Source organism: Lactuca sativa, chromosome 5 (assembly GCF_002870075.4).
Source record: "Lactuca sativa cultivar Salinas chromosome 5, Lsat_Salinas_v11, whole genome shotgun sequence".
Classification (NCBI taxonomy): Eukaryota; Viridiplantae; Streptophyta; class Magnoliopsida; order Asterales; family Asteraceae; genus Lactuca; species Lactuca sativa.
This window is the reverse complement of record NC_056627.2, coordinates 257,702,790-257,720,318: the sequence shown is the minus strand read 5'-3', so window position 1 is coordinate 257,720,318 and position 17,529 is coordinate 257,702,790. Positions and strand designations below refer to the sequence as shown.

Genomic DNA, 17,529 nt, shown 5'->3' with positions numbered 1-17,529 from the left:
CGAGCGTCATCTGGAAGGCTCTTGCCTTCGGCTTCGGTGGTATGTTGGGTCTTCCTGTCTCCTTCTTCTTCGGACAGTCCTTCAAAATGTGCCCTTCTTCATTACACCCATAACAGGCCTTCTGGTTGAGGGTGCATTCATTAGCATAGTGCCCATGCTTTCCGCATTTGTAACAAGTGACCCCTCCGTCACACTTTCCTTGGTGCTTCTTCTTGCATTTGTCGCACCATTTTGCTTCGACTCCTCCTCCTCTCGAACCAGACTTCGAGAATTTACTCCTCTTGCTGGACCTTGAATATCCATCTAACATCCTTTTCTCTCCTACCTCATATCTCTACAGACCTTCTCCCTCAACTAGGTCGCTACATTCTTGGCTGCTCTAACGGTTGTCTTCAAAGTAGTTGCCATTTTGACCATTGGGCCAAAGTCTGCTGACAATCCATTAGCAAACCTCTCTATCTTTGAGAGTTCGATAGGCACCAAGCTGAAGTTTGAGACGAGAATATTAAGTTAGGGAAATCTTTACTTACGATAAACGTTTAAATCCTCCTCGAAACATTTACATGCTAGTTCTAATATCGTAGTCGTACGTTTAGAATCCTAAACACATAAGGTTTCCAGATCCGGTCGGCAACAGACCATAGATCCGAAGAAATAACAGCATATCATGCACAAAGCATTTAGCACATAAAAGCATTTTAGGCACAATTCCTAAAATAAGCTAGTGCTCACACCTCACAATCATCGCTTAGCATTTTAAGTTTAAGTCTAGAAATCCTACAAATTCCTAGTTCGCTTAAACTAATGCTCTGATACCAACTGTGACATCCCCAAAATCACGGCCAGAAAAGACCGATTTTGTTTATGCTTTATAAAAATCAGAGTTACATTTTAAATGAAAGTGTTGCGGAATTTGTCCCAAAACAAAAATATGATAAAGATTTATCAAAAGCATTTCCATAGAAATGTATTTCATTAAAAGACTCGGGATGTCATGTTCGTACAGATCAAAAGCATAAACAGTACAATATAAGCCTTACTACATTATTTCATATCTACAGGCCTATATCCGTAATCCCTCGTCCAAAACATCACACCTATGCTCATGCGCCACTACCTGTAATACAAGAAACTGAGTGGGTCAGGCTTGGGAGCCTGGTGAGCACATAGGGTTTTCAACCCACAATAAATAAGTTTATTAATTTCATCGATCAACAATAACCCGATTACCCATTCCCGTTATCCTCACTTTACGTCCCTAAACACCTATCATAAGGGACCTAGCCTAAGGATCATCATCGGGACGGACACTACTGCTAAGGGGATTCCTCAGCAATAAATGTCCTAAAGGCAACCATGTGGGGGATGGAGTACACCGGTGAACACATCGTTCACAAACACCTACAGGTTGCGAGCCTGCTAGTGTTCCACTGGACTGTCTAGAAGAGTCCGTGGTCGTCATCCATACTCCGCTAGATGACAGAAACAACAACATCAACATCGAGGCCTCTCATCATTTTATCACACATCAGCTATTACATCTACCCATGTTTTACCCCAACATTTTCGTAGATATAAAATACATATACAGTTTAAATCATTGAAAACATGTATAACAATGTTCATCCAACATAGATAGCAAGTATTCAGATAATATGCACACATAGCACGTAATTTATATAAAATACTTCATATCTATGTGTAAGCTGAAAGTAACTATGCACTCACCTGGTAAGGTGGTGACTCGGCACTCGGACAGCTCTTCGTTACTTCTTAAAACAATTTTTCCTTGACCAAACCTTGTATTAATACCACTAGAGTTTAGTTTTAACGTTAATCGCGACTAATTAATAGTCTAGCTATTATTACTATTATATAAGCGTTAAATAACACTCAATATAACTCATAATAATAGCCCAAATAATTATTTTAATGTCCTAATAATGTTACTATAATTAAATAAAAGCTATATTAAATATAGTATAGGCGTAACTCACTTACAATGGGTTTTTATTAAAAACCGGACTTCGCTGGAGCAGCGTTTCCGAGCCGAAAGCTTTTCTTCTCGGAGCCGTCGGGCGCTCCGGGGCTTTCTTCTCGTGATAGGGAGGTTCCCTAGACTTGGGAGGGGTTTAGGGAGGCTAGAGAGAAGTTAGAGAGAGAAAGAGAGGCTTATGGTGTGAAGAAAATATGAGGAGTTCACCCTTGTATTTATAGGAGTTTTATAGTAAAGTAGTCTCTAAGCTTCGTCCGTAACTTTTGCATACGAGCTCCGTTTTTGTCTGTCTTTTTACCGTTGAGTTCCTATTAATGAGATCTTCAACTTTCATTTAGACCTCGTTAGCTAATTCTCATTCTATCTCGGATTTACAAAACTGTATCGAATTCGCCGCGCTCGAAAAGTAGAGACTAAGCTTCGTCCATAACTTTCGCATACGAGTTCCGTTTTTGTCTGTCTTTTTACCGTTGAGTTCCTATTAATGAGATCTTCAACTCTCATTTAGACCTCGTTGGCTAATTCTCATTCTATCTCGGATTTACAAAACTGTATCGAATTCGCCGCGCTCGAAAAGTAGGGACTAAGCTTCGTCCATATCTTTCGCATACGAGCTCTATTATCAACGTTCTTTATATCCACGCGTTGGTATTTACGAGTACTACAACTTTCATTTAGATCCCGTCGGCTAAAAATCGACCGATCTAAAATTCAGATTTCGGGTTGTGCACTGCTATGCTAAATTTTAGAAAAATCATAACTTCCTCATACGAAGTCAGATTTGGGCGTTCTTTTTATCGATGTTCTTAGTTTAACATATTCTACGACTTTCGTTTAGATCACTAAGGCTAAATCTCACTCTATCATAAATTCACTATTCACGCTTCCCGGTATCGTGTCGGTTCTGTCGTGAAACTTCGACGGGTCATAACTTCTTCGTTGTAACTCAGATTTCGGCGTTCCTTATATGCACGGAAACCTTGAGAGATATTCTACAACTTTATGTAGAGATATCGGGATTATCTCACACTTTAATTTTGACGCTCATTTTTATTCTTTATTAATTATATATTTATAATTAAATAATAAACACATATAATTCACATAATACTCAAATATTTCATCTTTATTACTTCAAAAAGAGTTACAAGAGTTGACCTAGACTATTACATTGACAAAAATGCTTAGCCCTGAAACCCGGGCGTTACATGATCCGACTCGCCGAGTCCATGAACAACTCGCCGAGTCCATGAACAACACGCCGAGTCCATGAACAACTCGCCGAGTCCATGCGAGCGGACTCCCCACTCACATCCAGATCCTTATCCGAACATCCTTTATGCGGATCTGGGGTTTCTGGGACTAACGGAACACGTTAGATTGCTAATCCTACGTGCAAACACGAAGGGTTGGACTTTTGACACTTAAACCCTTTGTACTCAATAACAGTTCATGCAACTCGCCGAGTTTGAAGAACAACTCGTCGAGTACCATGCAATCTTCATAGGACTCGCCGAGTTGTTCATCCAACTCGCCGATTCTAAGGCCATCTTCATGGAACACGCCGAGTTCCACTTTGGGACTCGCCGAGTCCCTTGACCCATTTCCCATATGAGCCAAATCTGAGACATGCAACTCTTCAAAACCACAAATCTATGTTCCTAGGGCATGCCTAACACGTAAAGTTGCAAACTTTACGTGCATGCATGGCCTTGTAAGCTCAAAAATGCAATTCCAAGCTCTTAAAGAGGTCATGCACTCCATGGGGTCCTCAATCACTTCAACCACAACAACTTTATGTTTATAACACATCCATAAAGTCTAGATCTGAAGTCCTTTCGGATTATTAAGCACAAACACATAGGGTTTGGTGTTTTAGGGCTTGAAAACCACCAAATTGGGACAAAATGGGATCTAATGAACTAAAGATCAAGGTAGAGACTTTACTACCTGAATGCAAACTTCTCCCAAAGTAGATTTCTGATCTACTCCCTCTCTTGCACTCTTCAAACTCTTCTTTTCTTCTTCTAAGCTCCAATTCCCTTCACCAAGCAAGAACTCACTTACAAGCACAATGAGGGGGACTAGGGACTCTCACTACAGCTCTCTGGAAGTATTAAGGACAAGGGGCCGAGTTAATGTGCTTAAATAGGGTGACAATGCTCGGGTTAGGGTTTTTGCCCAAACAGGGCCTACTCGCCGAGTCGGGAGACCGACTCGCCAGTCCACGGCTCGGACCCCGTATCCCATCCCGCTTTTACTCGGCGAGTTGGTCCTTCAACTGGCCGAGTCCAAGGCAAAAATGCACGAATTAAGAATTTAAATTACAAGAAGTACGAACCGGGAACCAGGTGCTACAGCGAACATTACGTTATCTGACGTGCCACGCGCCATAACGGCGCCATAATGCGGAACATCGCCCCATGTAGCCGTTATGGGGCGTTACACCATTAGCCGTGACCATGGTAACGAATGGTAACACCATTTTTTTGACCGTTGCAAATTTTGTTCCGTTGAAAAACGGTAATATTACCGTTTAATACGGTGATTTGTAAAAAAAAATTACTACTTAAAAAATTAAACTATATCAATACATATACCTCATTTTATTATACTTATATTTCTCTATATCTATATCTATCTCTATTTCTCTATATTTCTATCTATTTCTCTATATCTATCTCTATTTCATTCAAAACAAAAAAACCACTATGGATCAAAACCCGAAGACCCCTCCTCCGAAGACAAACACATCCACTCCATTAGGTTTTGCGGGATATGAGGGATACATTAACCTTCTAAACTCCCAAAACTCACGACAAATTTCATATTCCGACAATTTTTTCAATCCCGCTTCACCCCCACTACAATTCTCTACCTCACCATTTATGCAACAAAATGCAAACATTTAACAAAACCTTTTTAACACATTCGGTCCCATGCGCCAAACAATCACACAACCCACACCCACGCAAGAACCCGTTGTCGAGACGCAAGCCGGGGGTAGTCAGAAAGCATCGAGAAAAAAAGGGAGACCAAAAAAGAAAGGGAAAGAGGTCGTTGTCGGGACGGACGAAATGGAAGCACCTCCAACATGGTGGACACCGGAGGAAGAGCATGCATTGGCAACAACTTGGTGCGGTACTTCAAAACAACCAACTATGGAGAACAATATGAAGAGAGTTGCTTTTTGGGATGCCGTAATCGTCAAATTCCGCACAATTTTAAACAAGGGTGACACGTATCGCAATAATGATATACTTAGTGGCAAATGGACTCAAATTAGCCGGAAGTGCACCAAATTCAATTCCATATACAACAAACTTTCTTCGCAACGTCAAAGTGGTGCCAATGATATCGATGTGTTTAGAGCCGCGAGGGAGGAATATCACGTGCAAATGGGGCACGTATTTGAGTATGAAAAGTATGGGACATAGTGAGGAAAGATCCAAAATGGATAAAAACGCCAACATCATCGGAACAACAATCAAAGAGGTCTCGTGGTTCAGGTTCGGTTGACGTTTCCGACGAACACACGAACATCGACCTCAACGCGGACACCGATGAGATCCCAGACGAGTTTGATGACATCGAAGAAATCTCTTCGCCACGACGATCGATGGGGCGTGACAAAGCCAAGCGCGCGCAACGACATGCGCAAGAGAATGAAAGTCGGCTTCGAGAGCACGACGAAATAAAAAAAAATCAACGCCTATACGGAAATCGCAAATAAAATATATGAATTGCAAAGAGAGCATTTGGATTTCCTTGGTAAAGAAGCCGAAGAAGATCGTATATCGAAGGATTTGACAATTCTTACGACAAACGAAACAAATTTACCACCGAGACGAGATGAAGTGATACGGAGGATGAAGGCAAAGATCGAGAGCAAATACTTGGGCGAAGAATAGTTTGTCGGTGTTTTTTTTTAAATTATTAGGACTATCGTGTGTTTCTTTTTTGTTTGTATGGTATTTTTAATTTACTATTTAATGAAATTATGTTTTATTAATTTACATGTTTTTTTATAGATAGATGATATAAATAAAAAAATAAAACGAATTAGAAATATATGAAGTAAATGAAAAAAATAAAACAAATTAGAATAATAGAAATTAAAAACATTCAAAAAAAATAAAAAAAATAGAAAATAGAATGTGTTATCCCATGTTATTTGGTGTTATAACACCAAATTGTGATTAAGGTGATGACGTGTACAATTTCGATGTGATAACATCTCCCTATTCTAATAAAAGAGTATGTTTAATCTTCTATTGACGTGTACAATTTCGATGTGATAACATCTCCCTATTCTAATAAAAAAGTATGTTTAATCTTCTATTGACAAGTGTCATACAAGTATCACTTATCATGCCACTTGTCAACCTATTAATTATCCATTTTAAATTTAAAATTTTAAAATTTCCCACTCTAATTACATTAAATTAATAATTGATTCTTTATTTTAAATTTCAAATTTTAAATTTTCTCACTCTAATTATATTAAATTAATAACATTAGATTAAAAAATAAAATAAAATTAATACATATTATAAGATGATATAACTTCACGTATTTATTTAAATCAACGGTTATAATTTTATATAACTAAAAAAATATCTCTTAAGTAATGATTTATTTAAAATAATTAATTAATAATTTTGATTTTTTAATATGAAAGTTTAATTAATTTTATAACCGTGGTTCTCACGGGTTATAAATTAGTATAATAATAATGTAATAACATGGTGTTTTCCACCTTTGGTGTTATATCACCAAATTGTGAGTGATGAGGTTTACAATTTGGATGTGTAATAATAATGTAATAACATGGTGTTTTCCACTTTTGGTGTTATATCACCAAATTGTGAGTGATGAGGTTTACAATTTGGATGTGTAATAATAATGTAATAACATGGTGTTTTCCACCTTTGGTGTTATATTTAACATACATGTTTTGAAATCGTGTTTTGTAATCAATAAAATTGTGAAATACTATATGAAATTGAGTGTTGAGTTCTAACAGATAGTTTTTACTAGAAATGAAGTAAAACTATGTTTAGAATCACTCATAAAATATTGGAAGTCTTATGAGATTTCAATTAAAAGTCAAATAATGAAATTTAGCGAAAATATAAAATTTGAAATGAGTGAAATTTTATTATTGAAAGTTGTAAATAATCTCGTTAGAAACTTGTAGGCGAAAACCTCGTCGAAATTCGAGTTATAACGAAGAAGGTATGACCAATCGAAGATTCGCGACAAAACCGACACGGCGCCGAATGACGTAAAAAGTGAGTTTTTGATAAACTAATTTTTAGCCTTAGTGATCTAAATGAAAGTCGTAGTATTCGTTAAACTGAGAAGTTCGATAAAAAGAACGCCAAAATCTGACTTCGTATGAGGAAGTTATGATTTTTTACAAGTTTCAGCTTAGCAGTAAACAGCTAAAAACTCGAATTTTAGATCGAGTGATTTTTAGCCGACACAACCTAAACGAGAATTGAAGATCTCGTCAATAGTAGTACAACGGTAAACAGTCTGACGAAAACGGATGTCGGATGAAGAAGTTATGAATTTTTAACGGATTACCTGTCCCGGTCTGTTAAAAATAATAATATAAAAATTAAAGTCAAAATTAGCCAACGAAGTCTAAACAAAAGTTGTAGATCATAATTTTAGCTACGCGTGCATATAAAGAACGTCAAAAATAGAGCCCGTATGCGAAAGTTATGGATTTTAGAAGATTTTGGCTCAAAAACCGAGAAATAAGTGGATAATATCGGAAATTTTCGCATAGCCACGTCACCTCGCATGAACAGTAGCCACTCTACCCAGATCCGACGCGTGTTGCCTTCCGCCGCGGCCCAAACAGCTTCCGACGCGCCTCGCCCCGTGTCACCCTTCCGAGCCTCGCACCTGGCCGCCTCGCATGCGCGACGTTTGGCGACCGACCCTCGCATCCGAGCCAGCTGCTGCGTCCGATCATCGCTGCTGCGCCCTCTGCCTTCGCCTCCTGATGCTGCGTGTTCCTTCTGCCAGCGCACCATCCGAACCTTGGCCCTATAAAAGGAGGGCTGCGAGCCGTCCCGGGTAATCTTTAAAAATTGTCATATTTTACCCCTTTTTCCATGTTTTCTTCATATTAAAATTCCACGAAGCCCCGATATCGATTATAACCCCCGAAATACGCCACGAAGTGCCCAAGAAGCCCAAAAAATTTATCTTTTCGGTTTTGGAGCCCTACCTTCGCAGAGCCCGATTTTCAATTAAGCTCCCAAATTTCAACATAGAAAGTCATATTTAAAGCCGAAGCACTGCCCAAATTACTATTTTGACCCCCGGTTAATTCAAGGTGAGTTCAATATATAGGAACAATTGTATGTTATGTTTTATATGTGCTATGTGCTTTTCAGTGTTATTATTCCGAGTTATTTTCCCGTGTTATTTTATTCGCTATTTTTATAGCAAAAGTAATACATTTGACTATGTGATCAGTGAAAGGACTTAGATTCACAGTGGTACTGGTACGTAGCCTCTGGCTATGTAGAGCATGTCTCCGTAAGAGAATGACTTCTATTCTATGGCATTGGCAAATGGTTAGAAAGGGCTATAAGCCTGAAATCTACCAAGATGTTAATTAGAAATCTTATGTCTTCTATGCCATTTGGGCCGAAACTTTATTGATGTATATCAAGTATGGAAATTATTATGTCTCCTTGATTGTATAACTTTGAATCAAGTCATTGATTGATATGGAAAACTTAACATATGATTCACATATGCCTTTGTTGCTCCTTGATTCTCTTTGCTTCTGTCATATTGAAATATATATATATATATATATATATATATATATATATATATATATATATATATATATATATATATATATATATATATATATATATATATGACGTAACATTATATTGTATCTATTATTAAACTCACTAAGCGTCACCGCTTACTCTATCAATGTTTAACAATTGCAGGTGATAAGTAACCAGTATAATCATATGTTGTTGAAAGAATTAAAATAGTTTGTAATAATACTTTTGTACTTCAGTTTATGTTTGTATAAATTACAATATTCTGGATAGTTATGTAATATATAACAATTTGTAATAGTCGGTTTGTATCCAATAGTTTGTAAACTTTTTATCAATATAAAATATTTTTTTTTTATGAATATACAAGTAGCATGTTATGTTTTGATGTTATGTTTTGTGAAGTATGAAAAGTATCGTGAAGTATGAAATTATATCACCAAATTGTGAGCGATGAGGTTTACAATTTGGACGTGTAATAATGTAATAACATGTTGACACAGTAGTCTAAGCGAAATCATGCCCCCATCGTTGTTCATGGTTTTGCGGATTATGCAATATCCGTTACCCAATAAACGCATAACTCAATTGATTGCTATATCAACTTCCGTCATGGAATCAAACTGAATTCAAACTCATCACAGTGAATTGTGAATCGACTGAATTTGGGATTTATTTGATGATTGTAGGTTCTTGAGTCCTCTATCCGCCGTTCCTCTGGTAACCCTCGTCGGACTTGGTCTCTATGCACAAGGATTTCCACTCGTAAGCAAAATACTTTCTTTACTTCGTTTAGGTTTTGTTTGGTAACTCTTTGCTTTCGATCAAAACGTCAGCTCTTATTGCTCCCATTAACGGATTGTTTTGTAACCCTTGGATCTATTTGTGGGACTGGATTACTGTTGTTTCTCTATCAAAAGTCACATTGTTTTACAGACATATAACCCCTTTCTAACAGATTTCTTTCATGAATCTTGATGCTTTTGTAGTTGGCAGAATGCGTTGAGATTGGGCTTCCCCAGTTAATTCTACTAGTTCTCTTCTCCCAAGTGAGTTCAATTTCTTGATTAATTAATATCAATTCTTTCCCCAACTTCTCATCTTCAGTTATGTAATTGATTTGTGACGATTTATTATTAACAGTATGTCCCTTACTGGTACAAATCAAAGTGGCTCGATCGATTTGCTGTCCTTATCTCTGTAGCAATTGTATGGGCATACGCATCTCTTCTTACAGCAGCTGGCGCTTATAAAACTAGACCCCCAACACTCAGTTCAGTTGTCGTGTGGATCGCTTTGGTCTTGTAAGCGCTGCTTCATGGTGAGCCACATAGGATTAAGGCCCTGTATAAGCTGACTTACTTTTTGAGCTTATTGCAGTTTAGTGTTTGGTAAAACCACAAAAGTAGCTTATCATAGCTTATAAACTAGCTTTTTGATAAGCTATTTCAGATAACTTTTTGATAAGCTAGTGTCCCAAACACAGCCTTCTTCATGGCTTATTATGTTCATCATGTTCATTTGTGTTATGAATTTTCTTGTTGCAGGATAAAGTTTCCATATCCACTCCAATGGGGTCGACCCACTATTCATGCTGGAGATGTTTATGTAATGTTAGCAGCTGCTTTTGTGTCTCTAATCGAGGTCTGTATATATATGCAAAAACTTGATTCGACCTACCTATTGGTTATTGCTTTTCATTAAAATCCCATTTTGTAAAATTTAATTTAAAATCCGGGTTGCAGTCAACAGTTCAATGAAGGGATGTTTGTGATATTCACAAAGATGTAAGAACAGATGGAGGAAGACATTGGTGGGGAAAATTTAAGTACTTTGAAAGAGATGTCAGGAGTGCTGAATTCTATTCCCTTCCTTATGGACTTTCTAAGTACTTTCCTTCTGTTTGATTCTTGAATCTTGATTTTGTGTTTATTAATATATTCAGATACATTCATTCCAGCCTATAGAAAAGAAAAGCTTTTAGCTTATTTGTAGGCTTTGTAGTCTTGTGAATATGACTGTTTGTAATGAATGAATGTATCTATTAATAATTTAATATTCCAATGTATCACATGACATGGCTTATCTTATTTTTTCTAAGATGGCCCTTATTCATAGAGGTGCACAAAACGGGTCCTGAGCCCAACCGAAATGTCTTAATTGGGCCTATAATGATAGGTTTTGGGCCTGCTCCAAAAATAGTATCAATTAATATTTGCACCACCTATAAAGTTAAACGCCAACTATATATGGCAAATTGGCAATCTAGTAAAATACTAATTAAGAATAACAATAGACAACAAAATTTCCATAATTAGTATGAGTTTTTTTTAATTAAATGTTTATTTAACGAGATATCCAAGAGTTAACATAATTCTTCGTTTGATAACCTAATGTTTTACCATGGGTCAAGTTTTGTTGGTGAGATTAGGTCATTGTCTATATACACAAAAATCCATCCTAACTTCAACTACACTGCTTTTAAAGCAAAAAACACCATAAGATTTTCAAGTATATTTGTTACAATCAACCACCATTTTCCATTTTATGCTTCCACTATCTCTCTAAATTATTTTCTCTAAACATAAATAAGGTCAACGTTGACTTAAAATGACAGTAGCAAAAGATGATAAGTTTGTTCCACATCCGGTGAAGGATCAGTTTCCCGGAGTGGAGTTTTGTATAAATAGTAATCCTCCTTGGGGTATGTTTTTTTCTTGATTTAAAACCCATAAATTGTTATCTAATACGTATAGTTTGTGATTTGTATTTTTTTGATGCATGCAGCCGAAGCTGCTGTTTTGGCTTTTCAACACTATCTGGTGATGCTAGGGACCATTGTTCTTATATCTTCCATTATTGTTCCTCCAATGGGTGGAGGTCCTGTAAGAAACTCATAAATCTTAGTATATATATGTTTGAAATTAAAACTTTCAATATAAATATATAATTAATCTCTTATTAATTAATCATGTTTAATAATTAGGTGGAGAAAGCTTATATGATACAAACAATGTTATTTGTTGCCGGAATGAACACATTGTTACAGACATGGTTTGGGACAAGACTTCCTGTGGTGATTGGAGGCTCATTCAGATTCGTCGTTCCTATGCTATACATTGCTCTATCACATCGTTATAGTTTTTACTTTGAACCCGCTATTGTATGTTACGTTCAATTCCTAATTAATTATATACGTTTGTTATTAATTTCTTTTGATATTTCGTATATTAAATTTAAGCAGTATGTATTAGAGGATTCTTTTATAGGTTTATTATGTATGTAGGAGGCACGTATTAAAACATTAGTTAAACGACTAATATTATATATAATTACTTGTTAATTTTGATTTGCAGAGGTTTCGTCATACAATGAGGGCAATGCAAGGAGCACTTATGATCTCTTCACTTCTTCCTATTATACTTGGATTCCTTGGTATTTGGAGAATCGTTGTCAGGTTTGTTACTTTTCTATTTATTTTGATTATATATTTGACTAGTTCGTGCAAAAGTCGTTTTTTATATGAACCAAATAAGCATCCAAATACTTTATCCAACGATTTCTTAAAAGTTAATATTTTAAATTTTATAAATTTAATGGATTATCACATAATAAACATTATAAAATGTTATAATTATAGGTTTTTTTTTTTTTTTTTTGTTGAAAAACGTTTTGTTTTGGTTTATTATGTTAGAAATCTTCAAAAATCATTTACACACCCAAAAAAAAAAATTATTTTGTAAATTTGAATAAAAAACAACATCTCGTTAGTTTCACATACCATTAGCCATTTTATTCATCTCACCCGTGTGTCGTTCTAAAAAAACATAAACCTTAATTTCATAAATAAATAAGTAAATAACTAGAGTTAAGTGAATAAAAGGTAACCAACCTTTTATTTGAGTGTTGAAAATATTTATTTCAAAAGTATTCATAGCAAATAACTAAAATCAAACAGTCGATTTAATTATAATAAATAATAAATTAAATATTATTTTATATTTTTTCTTATTCATATAAAATAATAAAATGTTAAATAAAATATACTGATTATCTCTTTTATTTTTTTTTTAAATTTTGATAATTGTCTCGATCTAATAAATAGGAACATAGTTAGGAACTAGAAGTGGACAAAAACAGAACCATAAATAAAAAAATTGAAATAACTGCATAAACTTAAATCAAAACGAAAACTGACGATATGATTTTCAATTTTTCAAAAAAAAATAATTTCGTGGTGGACCGAACTACAAATAACGAACTACACCGAATAGATTAACGGTTAACCGAACTACAAATAATAACCGAACCACAGCTTTAAATAATTTAAACAAGTATATATATATATATATATATATATATATATATATATATATATATATATATATATATATATATAATAGTTATTAATAGTAATTAAAAATAAAAAATTGAAATAACTGCATAAACTTAAATCAAAACGAAAACTGACGGTATGATTTTCAATTTTTCAAAAAAAAAAAAATTTCGCGGTGGACCGAACTACAAATAACGAACTACACCGAATAGATTAACGGTTAACCGAACTACAAATAATAACCGAACCACCGCTTTAAATAATTTAAACAAGTATATATATATATATATATATATATATATATATATATATATATATATATATATAATAGTTATTAATAGTAATTAAAAATAAAAAAATTGAAATAACTGCATAAACTTAAATCAAAACGAAAACTGACGGTATGATTTTCAATTTTTCAAAAAAAAAAAAAAATTCGTGGTGGACCGAACTACAAATAACGAACTACACCGAATAGATTAACGGTTAACCGAACTACAAATAATAACCGAACCACAGCTTTAAATAATTTAAACAAGTATATATATATATATATATATATATATATATATATATATATATATATATATATATATATATATATATATATATATATATATATATATATATATATATATATATATATATATATATATATATATAATAGTTATTAATAGTAATTAAAAATAAAGGGTTGAATCAATATGGTTAAGCCTTTAAACTAGATAATTTATCAAAATTCTAACTTGCAATAGCTTTCTACAATTCCATTCTTGTCTAGATAAGCCCTCACTATTTTGTCTTCGACATATGGCAAACACCACATCAATATACAATAACTAACTATCTCATAAAAATCACAACTAATAGTCTTTGAACTTTTATAATTTATTAGTTTGTTGGTGTTTTAATTTTTCTTATATTTTATTATTTTTTATTAATACAACTAATAGTTTTTAAACTCGAAAAAAAAATACAAAATCCATGTGATTAATAAACCGATTGTTCATATTTTATGGTTTTGTGGTCTGCGGATTACCTGAGCGCATCAACTGAATTCAAACTCATGGCTTTATCTGCTAGGAGCTAAATCAGTGAATTGACTAAATTTGGGATTATTTCGATGATTGTAGGTTCTTAAGTCCGCTATCTGCGGTTCCTCTGGTAACCCTCGTCGGACTTGGTCTCTATGCACAAGGGTTTCCTCTAGTAAGTAAAATGCTTTATTTACTTCGTTTAGGTTTTGTTCTGTAATTCTAATTCCTGTATTTGGATTCGAAATTGGAGCCACTTTTGTTGTTGCCCAATTCGTTCGAAACCAGAAGCTCCATGATCCAATACCCTCCGAAACTCTTTAAAACATCAGCTCTTATTAACTGATTTTTGGACCCTCAGTTCCATTGCTTGTATCTATTTGTGGGACGGATGGGAGCATATGACCCCTTTCTAACTGATTACTCTCTTGATGCTCTTGTAGTTGGCAGAATGCGTTGAGATTGGGCTTCCCCAGTTAATTCTACTAGTTCTCTTCTCTCAAGTGAGTTTAATTTCTTGATTAATATCAATTCTTTCCCCAACTTCTCATCTTCAGTTATGTAATTGATTTTTGACGATTTATTATTCACAGTATGTCCCTTACTGGTACAAATCAAAGTGGCTTGATCGATTTGCTGTCCTTATCTCTGTAGCAATTGTATGGGCATACGCATCTCTTCTTACAGCAGCCGGTGCTTATAAAACTAGACCCCCCAACACTCAGTTCAGTTGTCGTGTGGATCGCTCTGGTCTTGTAAGCGCTGCTTCATGGTGAGCCACATAGGATTAAGGCCCTGTATAAGCTGACTTACTTTTTGAGCTTATTGCAGTTTAGTGTTTGGTAAAATCACAAAAGAAACTTACCATAGCTTATAAGCTAGCTTTTCAGCTAGCACACCAAACACAACCTAAGATAGTCCTTCATGGCTTATATTCATCATGTTCATTTGTTTTATGAATTTTCTTGTTGCAGGATAAAGTTCCCATATCCACTCCAATGGGGTCGACCCACTATTCATGCTGGAGATGTTTTTGTAATGTTAGCAGCTGCTTTTGTGTCTCTAATCGAGGTCTGTATATATATATGCAAAAACTTGATTCGAACTACCTATTTGCTATTGCTCTTCATTAAAATCCCATTTTGAAAATTTAAATTTAAAATCCGGATTGCAGTCAACAGGCACGTTTATTGCAGCAGCAAGATATGGGAGTGCTACACATGTTCCATCTTCTGTATTAAGCCGTGGAGCTGCTTGGCTGGTGAGAAGTGATTGTGTTATACTAGTTTTTTAGACTTGGATGTAAAGGGTATTAACGTCTTTTGCACATATGAGATATCGAAAGAGAGTCCCTATCTCACCTTGCTCAACTTTTTTGGGTAGGACAAAGAAAGGCATTTCTTGTCTCATTGACAATCCCAGTCCAATGCATGTCAAACGCAGTACAACTTGTTTTGTTCAGTCATGTCAAACAAAGTACAACCTGGATGATGATGTTAGTTTCTAAACACATATTAATCTTTTTCCACAAAATCTTACAGGGAATTGGTATATTGATGGATGGGTTATGGGGTACAGGAACCGGCTCAACTGCATCAGTGTATAAAATCAATTTAAATGACTTTATCTTTTTAATAAAAAAATTCACTTTCCTTTTCATCCATGAATGATGTATTTTTTTGGTGTTTTTTCATAGTGAAAACGTTGGTCTTCTAGCAGTAACTAAAGTGGGAAGCAGAAGAGTGGTACAAATGTCTGCAGGTTTCATGTTCTTCTTTTCCATTTTAGGTTTGTTCCTCTATCTCCATCTTCATCATGCTCCAATATCTCCATTACTTTTAACAATTTTAATATAATTTTCTCTTGATTTAACCAGGAAAATTCGGCGCCATTGTAGCTTCCATACCTTTACCAATCATTGGAGCTCTATATTGTGTCTTGTTTGGCTACATGTGTAAGCATAATTCTTGATCTTCAACACTCCTTTCATCCAACAAAAACCACAATACATAGATTTTTTAATATATGTATTGTGACATGACATAACAGATTGTACTTTCTTCTTTTTGTACTCTACTTACTGTACTGAGAGACTGATGTCAGTAAGACAAAAATTGCAGCTTCTGCTGGTCTAGGGTTACTACAGTACTGCAACCTTAACAGTTATCGTACAAAGTTTATCCTGGGTTTCTCACTCTTCATGGGTCTTTCCGTCCCACAATATTTCAATGATTACGTGATAACAACTGGAGCAGGCCCTGTTCGCAGTAGATCCACTTGGGTATATAACAAAAAAAGTTCACTTTTAATTTTTTTTTCTATAAAAAAAAATTAAAATATGATTTTTTTTTCTTATTTACAGTTCAATGAAGCGATGTTGGTGATATTCACGTCTCCAGCAACAGTAGCGGCTATTGTGGGTATGTTTCTTGACAGGACTCTGGGGTATAATCACAAAGATGTAAGAACAGATGGAGGAAGACATTGGTGGGGGAAATTTAAGTACTTTGAAAGAGATGTGAGGAGTGCAGAGTTCTATTCCCTTCCTTATGGACTTTCTAAGTACTTTCCTTCTGTTTGATTCTTAATTCTTGATTTTGTGTTTATTAATATTTTGAGATTGAGATACATTCATTCCAGCCTATAGAAAAGAAAAGCTTTTAGCTTATTTGTAGGCTTGTAGTCTTGTGAATATGACTGTTTGAAATGAAGAATGTATCTATTAATATTCCAATGTATCAATATCATGACATGGCTTATCTTATTTTTCTAAAATGGTCCTCTTAGTCGTAGAGGTGCACAAAACGGATCATGAGCCCAACGGAAATGTCTTAACTGGGCCTATAATGATAGGTCTTGGGCCTGCTCCAAAAATTGTATAACCAGTGTAGAGGTGCGCATAACATATACAGTCTTTGGTTTTCTCTGGACAGGAAGTTATAATCGGTTTGGTTTTTTAGGAAGGTGAAATTGCGTTAAAAAATCGGTTTGGTTACGGTTTAAAAACTAGTAAAAAAAATCGGTTTCGGTTTTGTGGGGCGAGTTAAAAAACCGATTTGCTTTGTGCCTCTCTAAACCGGTGGGGCCCAATCCTTTTTTATATCCAAAATGATTGATCTTTATACCTTATGCTACTATGTTCGAGTCATTCTTTTGTATTTTGGTTCTTGACTGAATTTTGTTTAAGGGAGAAATTCCCCTTAAAATGATATTGAATATGTTCAACGATTGTGGGCAACACGATTTTTATTTTCTCAATACATTTTTAGCCATTATATTTTCATTCTTTTCACAATGGTATAAAATATGTTCATTTTTAAAATGAATAGTTTTAGG

General features: G+C 34.9%; 1 protein-coding gene, 1 long non-coding RNA gene and 1 pseudogene across 2 annotated transcripts; 2 read left to right on the top strand and 1 right to left on the bottom strand.

Moving 5' to 3' along the window:
• The window catches only part of LOC111887005 (nucleobase-ascorbate transporter 4-like), a 39,173-nt pseudogene extending 28,277 nt beyond the window's left edge, over positions 1-10,896 (top strand).
• LOC128134137 (uncharacterized) lies at positions 925-2,310 on the bottom strand. Its single transcript, XR_008232475.1, has 3 exons — positions 2,002-2,310; positions 1,729-1,799; positions 925-1,117 (listed from the first exon to the last, which is right to left on the bottom strand). It is a non-coding gene; the product is annotated as an uncharacterized LOC128134137 (long non-coding RNA).
• Positions 10,897-11,339: 443 nt separating the features above from the next.
• Positions 11,340-16,927, top strand: LOC111887022 (nucleobase-ascorbate transporter 4). Its single transcript, XM_023883251.3, has 14 exons — positions 11,340-11,527; positions 11,611-11,708; positions 11,810-11,986; positions 12,180-12,280; positions 14,293-14,368; positions 14,637-14,696; positions 14,787-14,965; positions 15,168-15,264; positions 15,368-15,454; positions 15,735-15,793; positions 15,890-15,981; positions 16,070-16,147; positions 16,314-16,474; positions 16,556-16,927. The coding sequence occupies exons 1-14, from the start codon at positions 11,434-11,436 to the stop codon at positions 16,772-16,774; spliced, it is 1,578 nt and encodes a 525-aa protein (XP_023739019.1). The 5' UTR covers positions 11,340-11,433; the 3' UTR covers positions 16,775-16,927.
• The last annotated feature ends 602 nt before the right edge of the window (positions 16,928-17,529 follow it).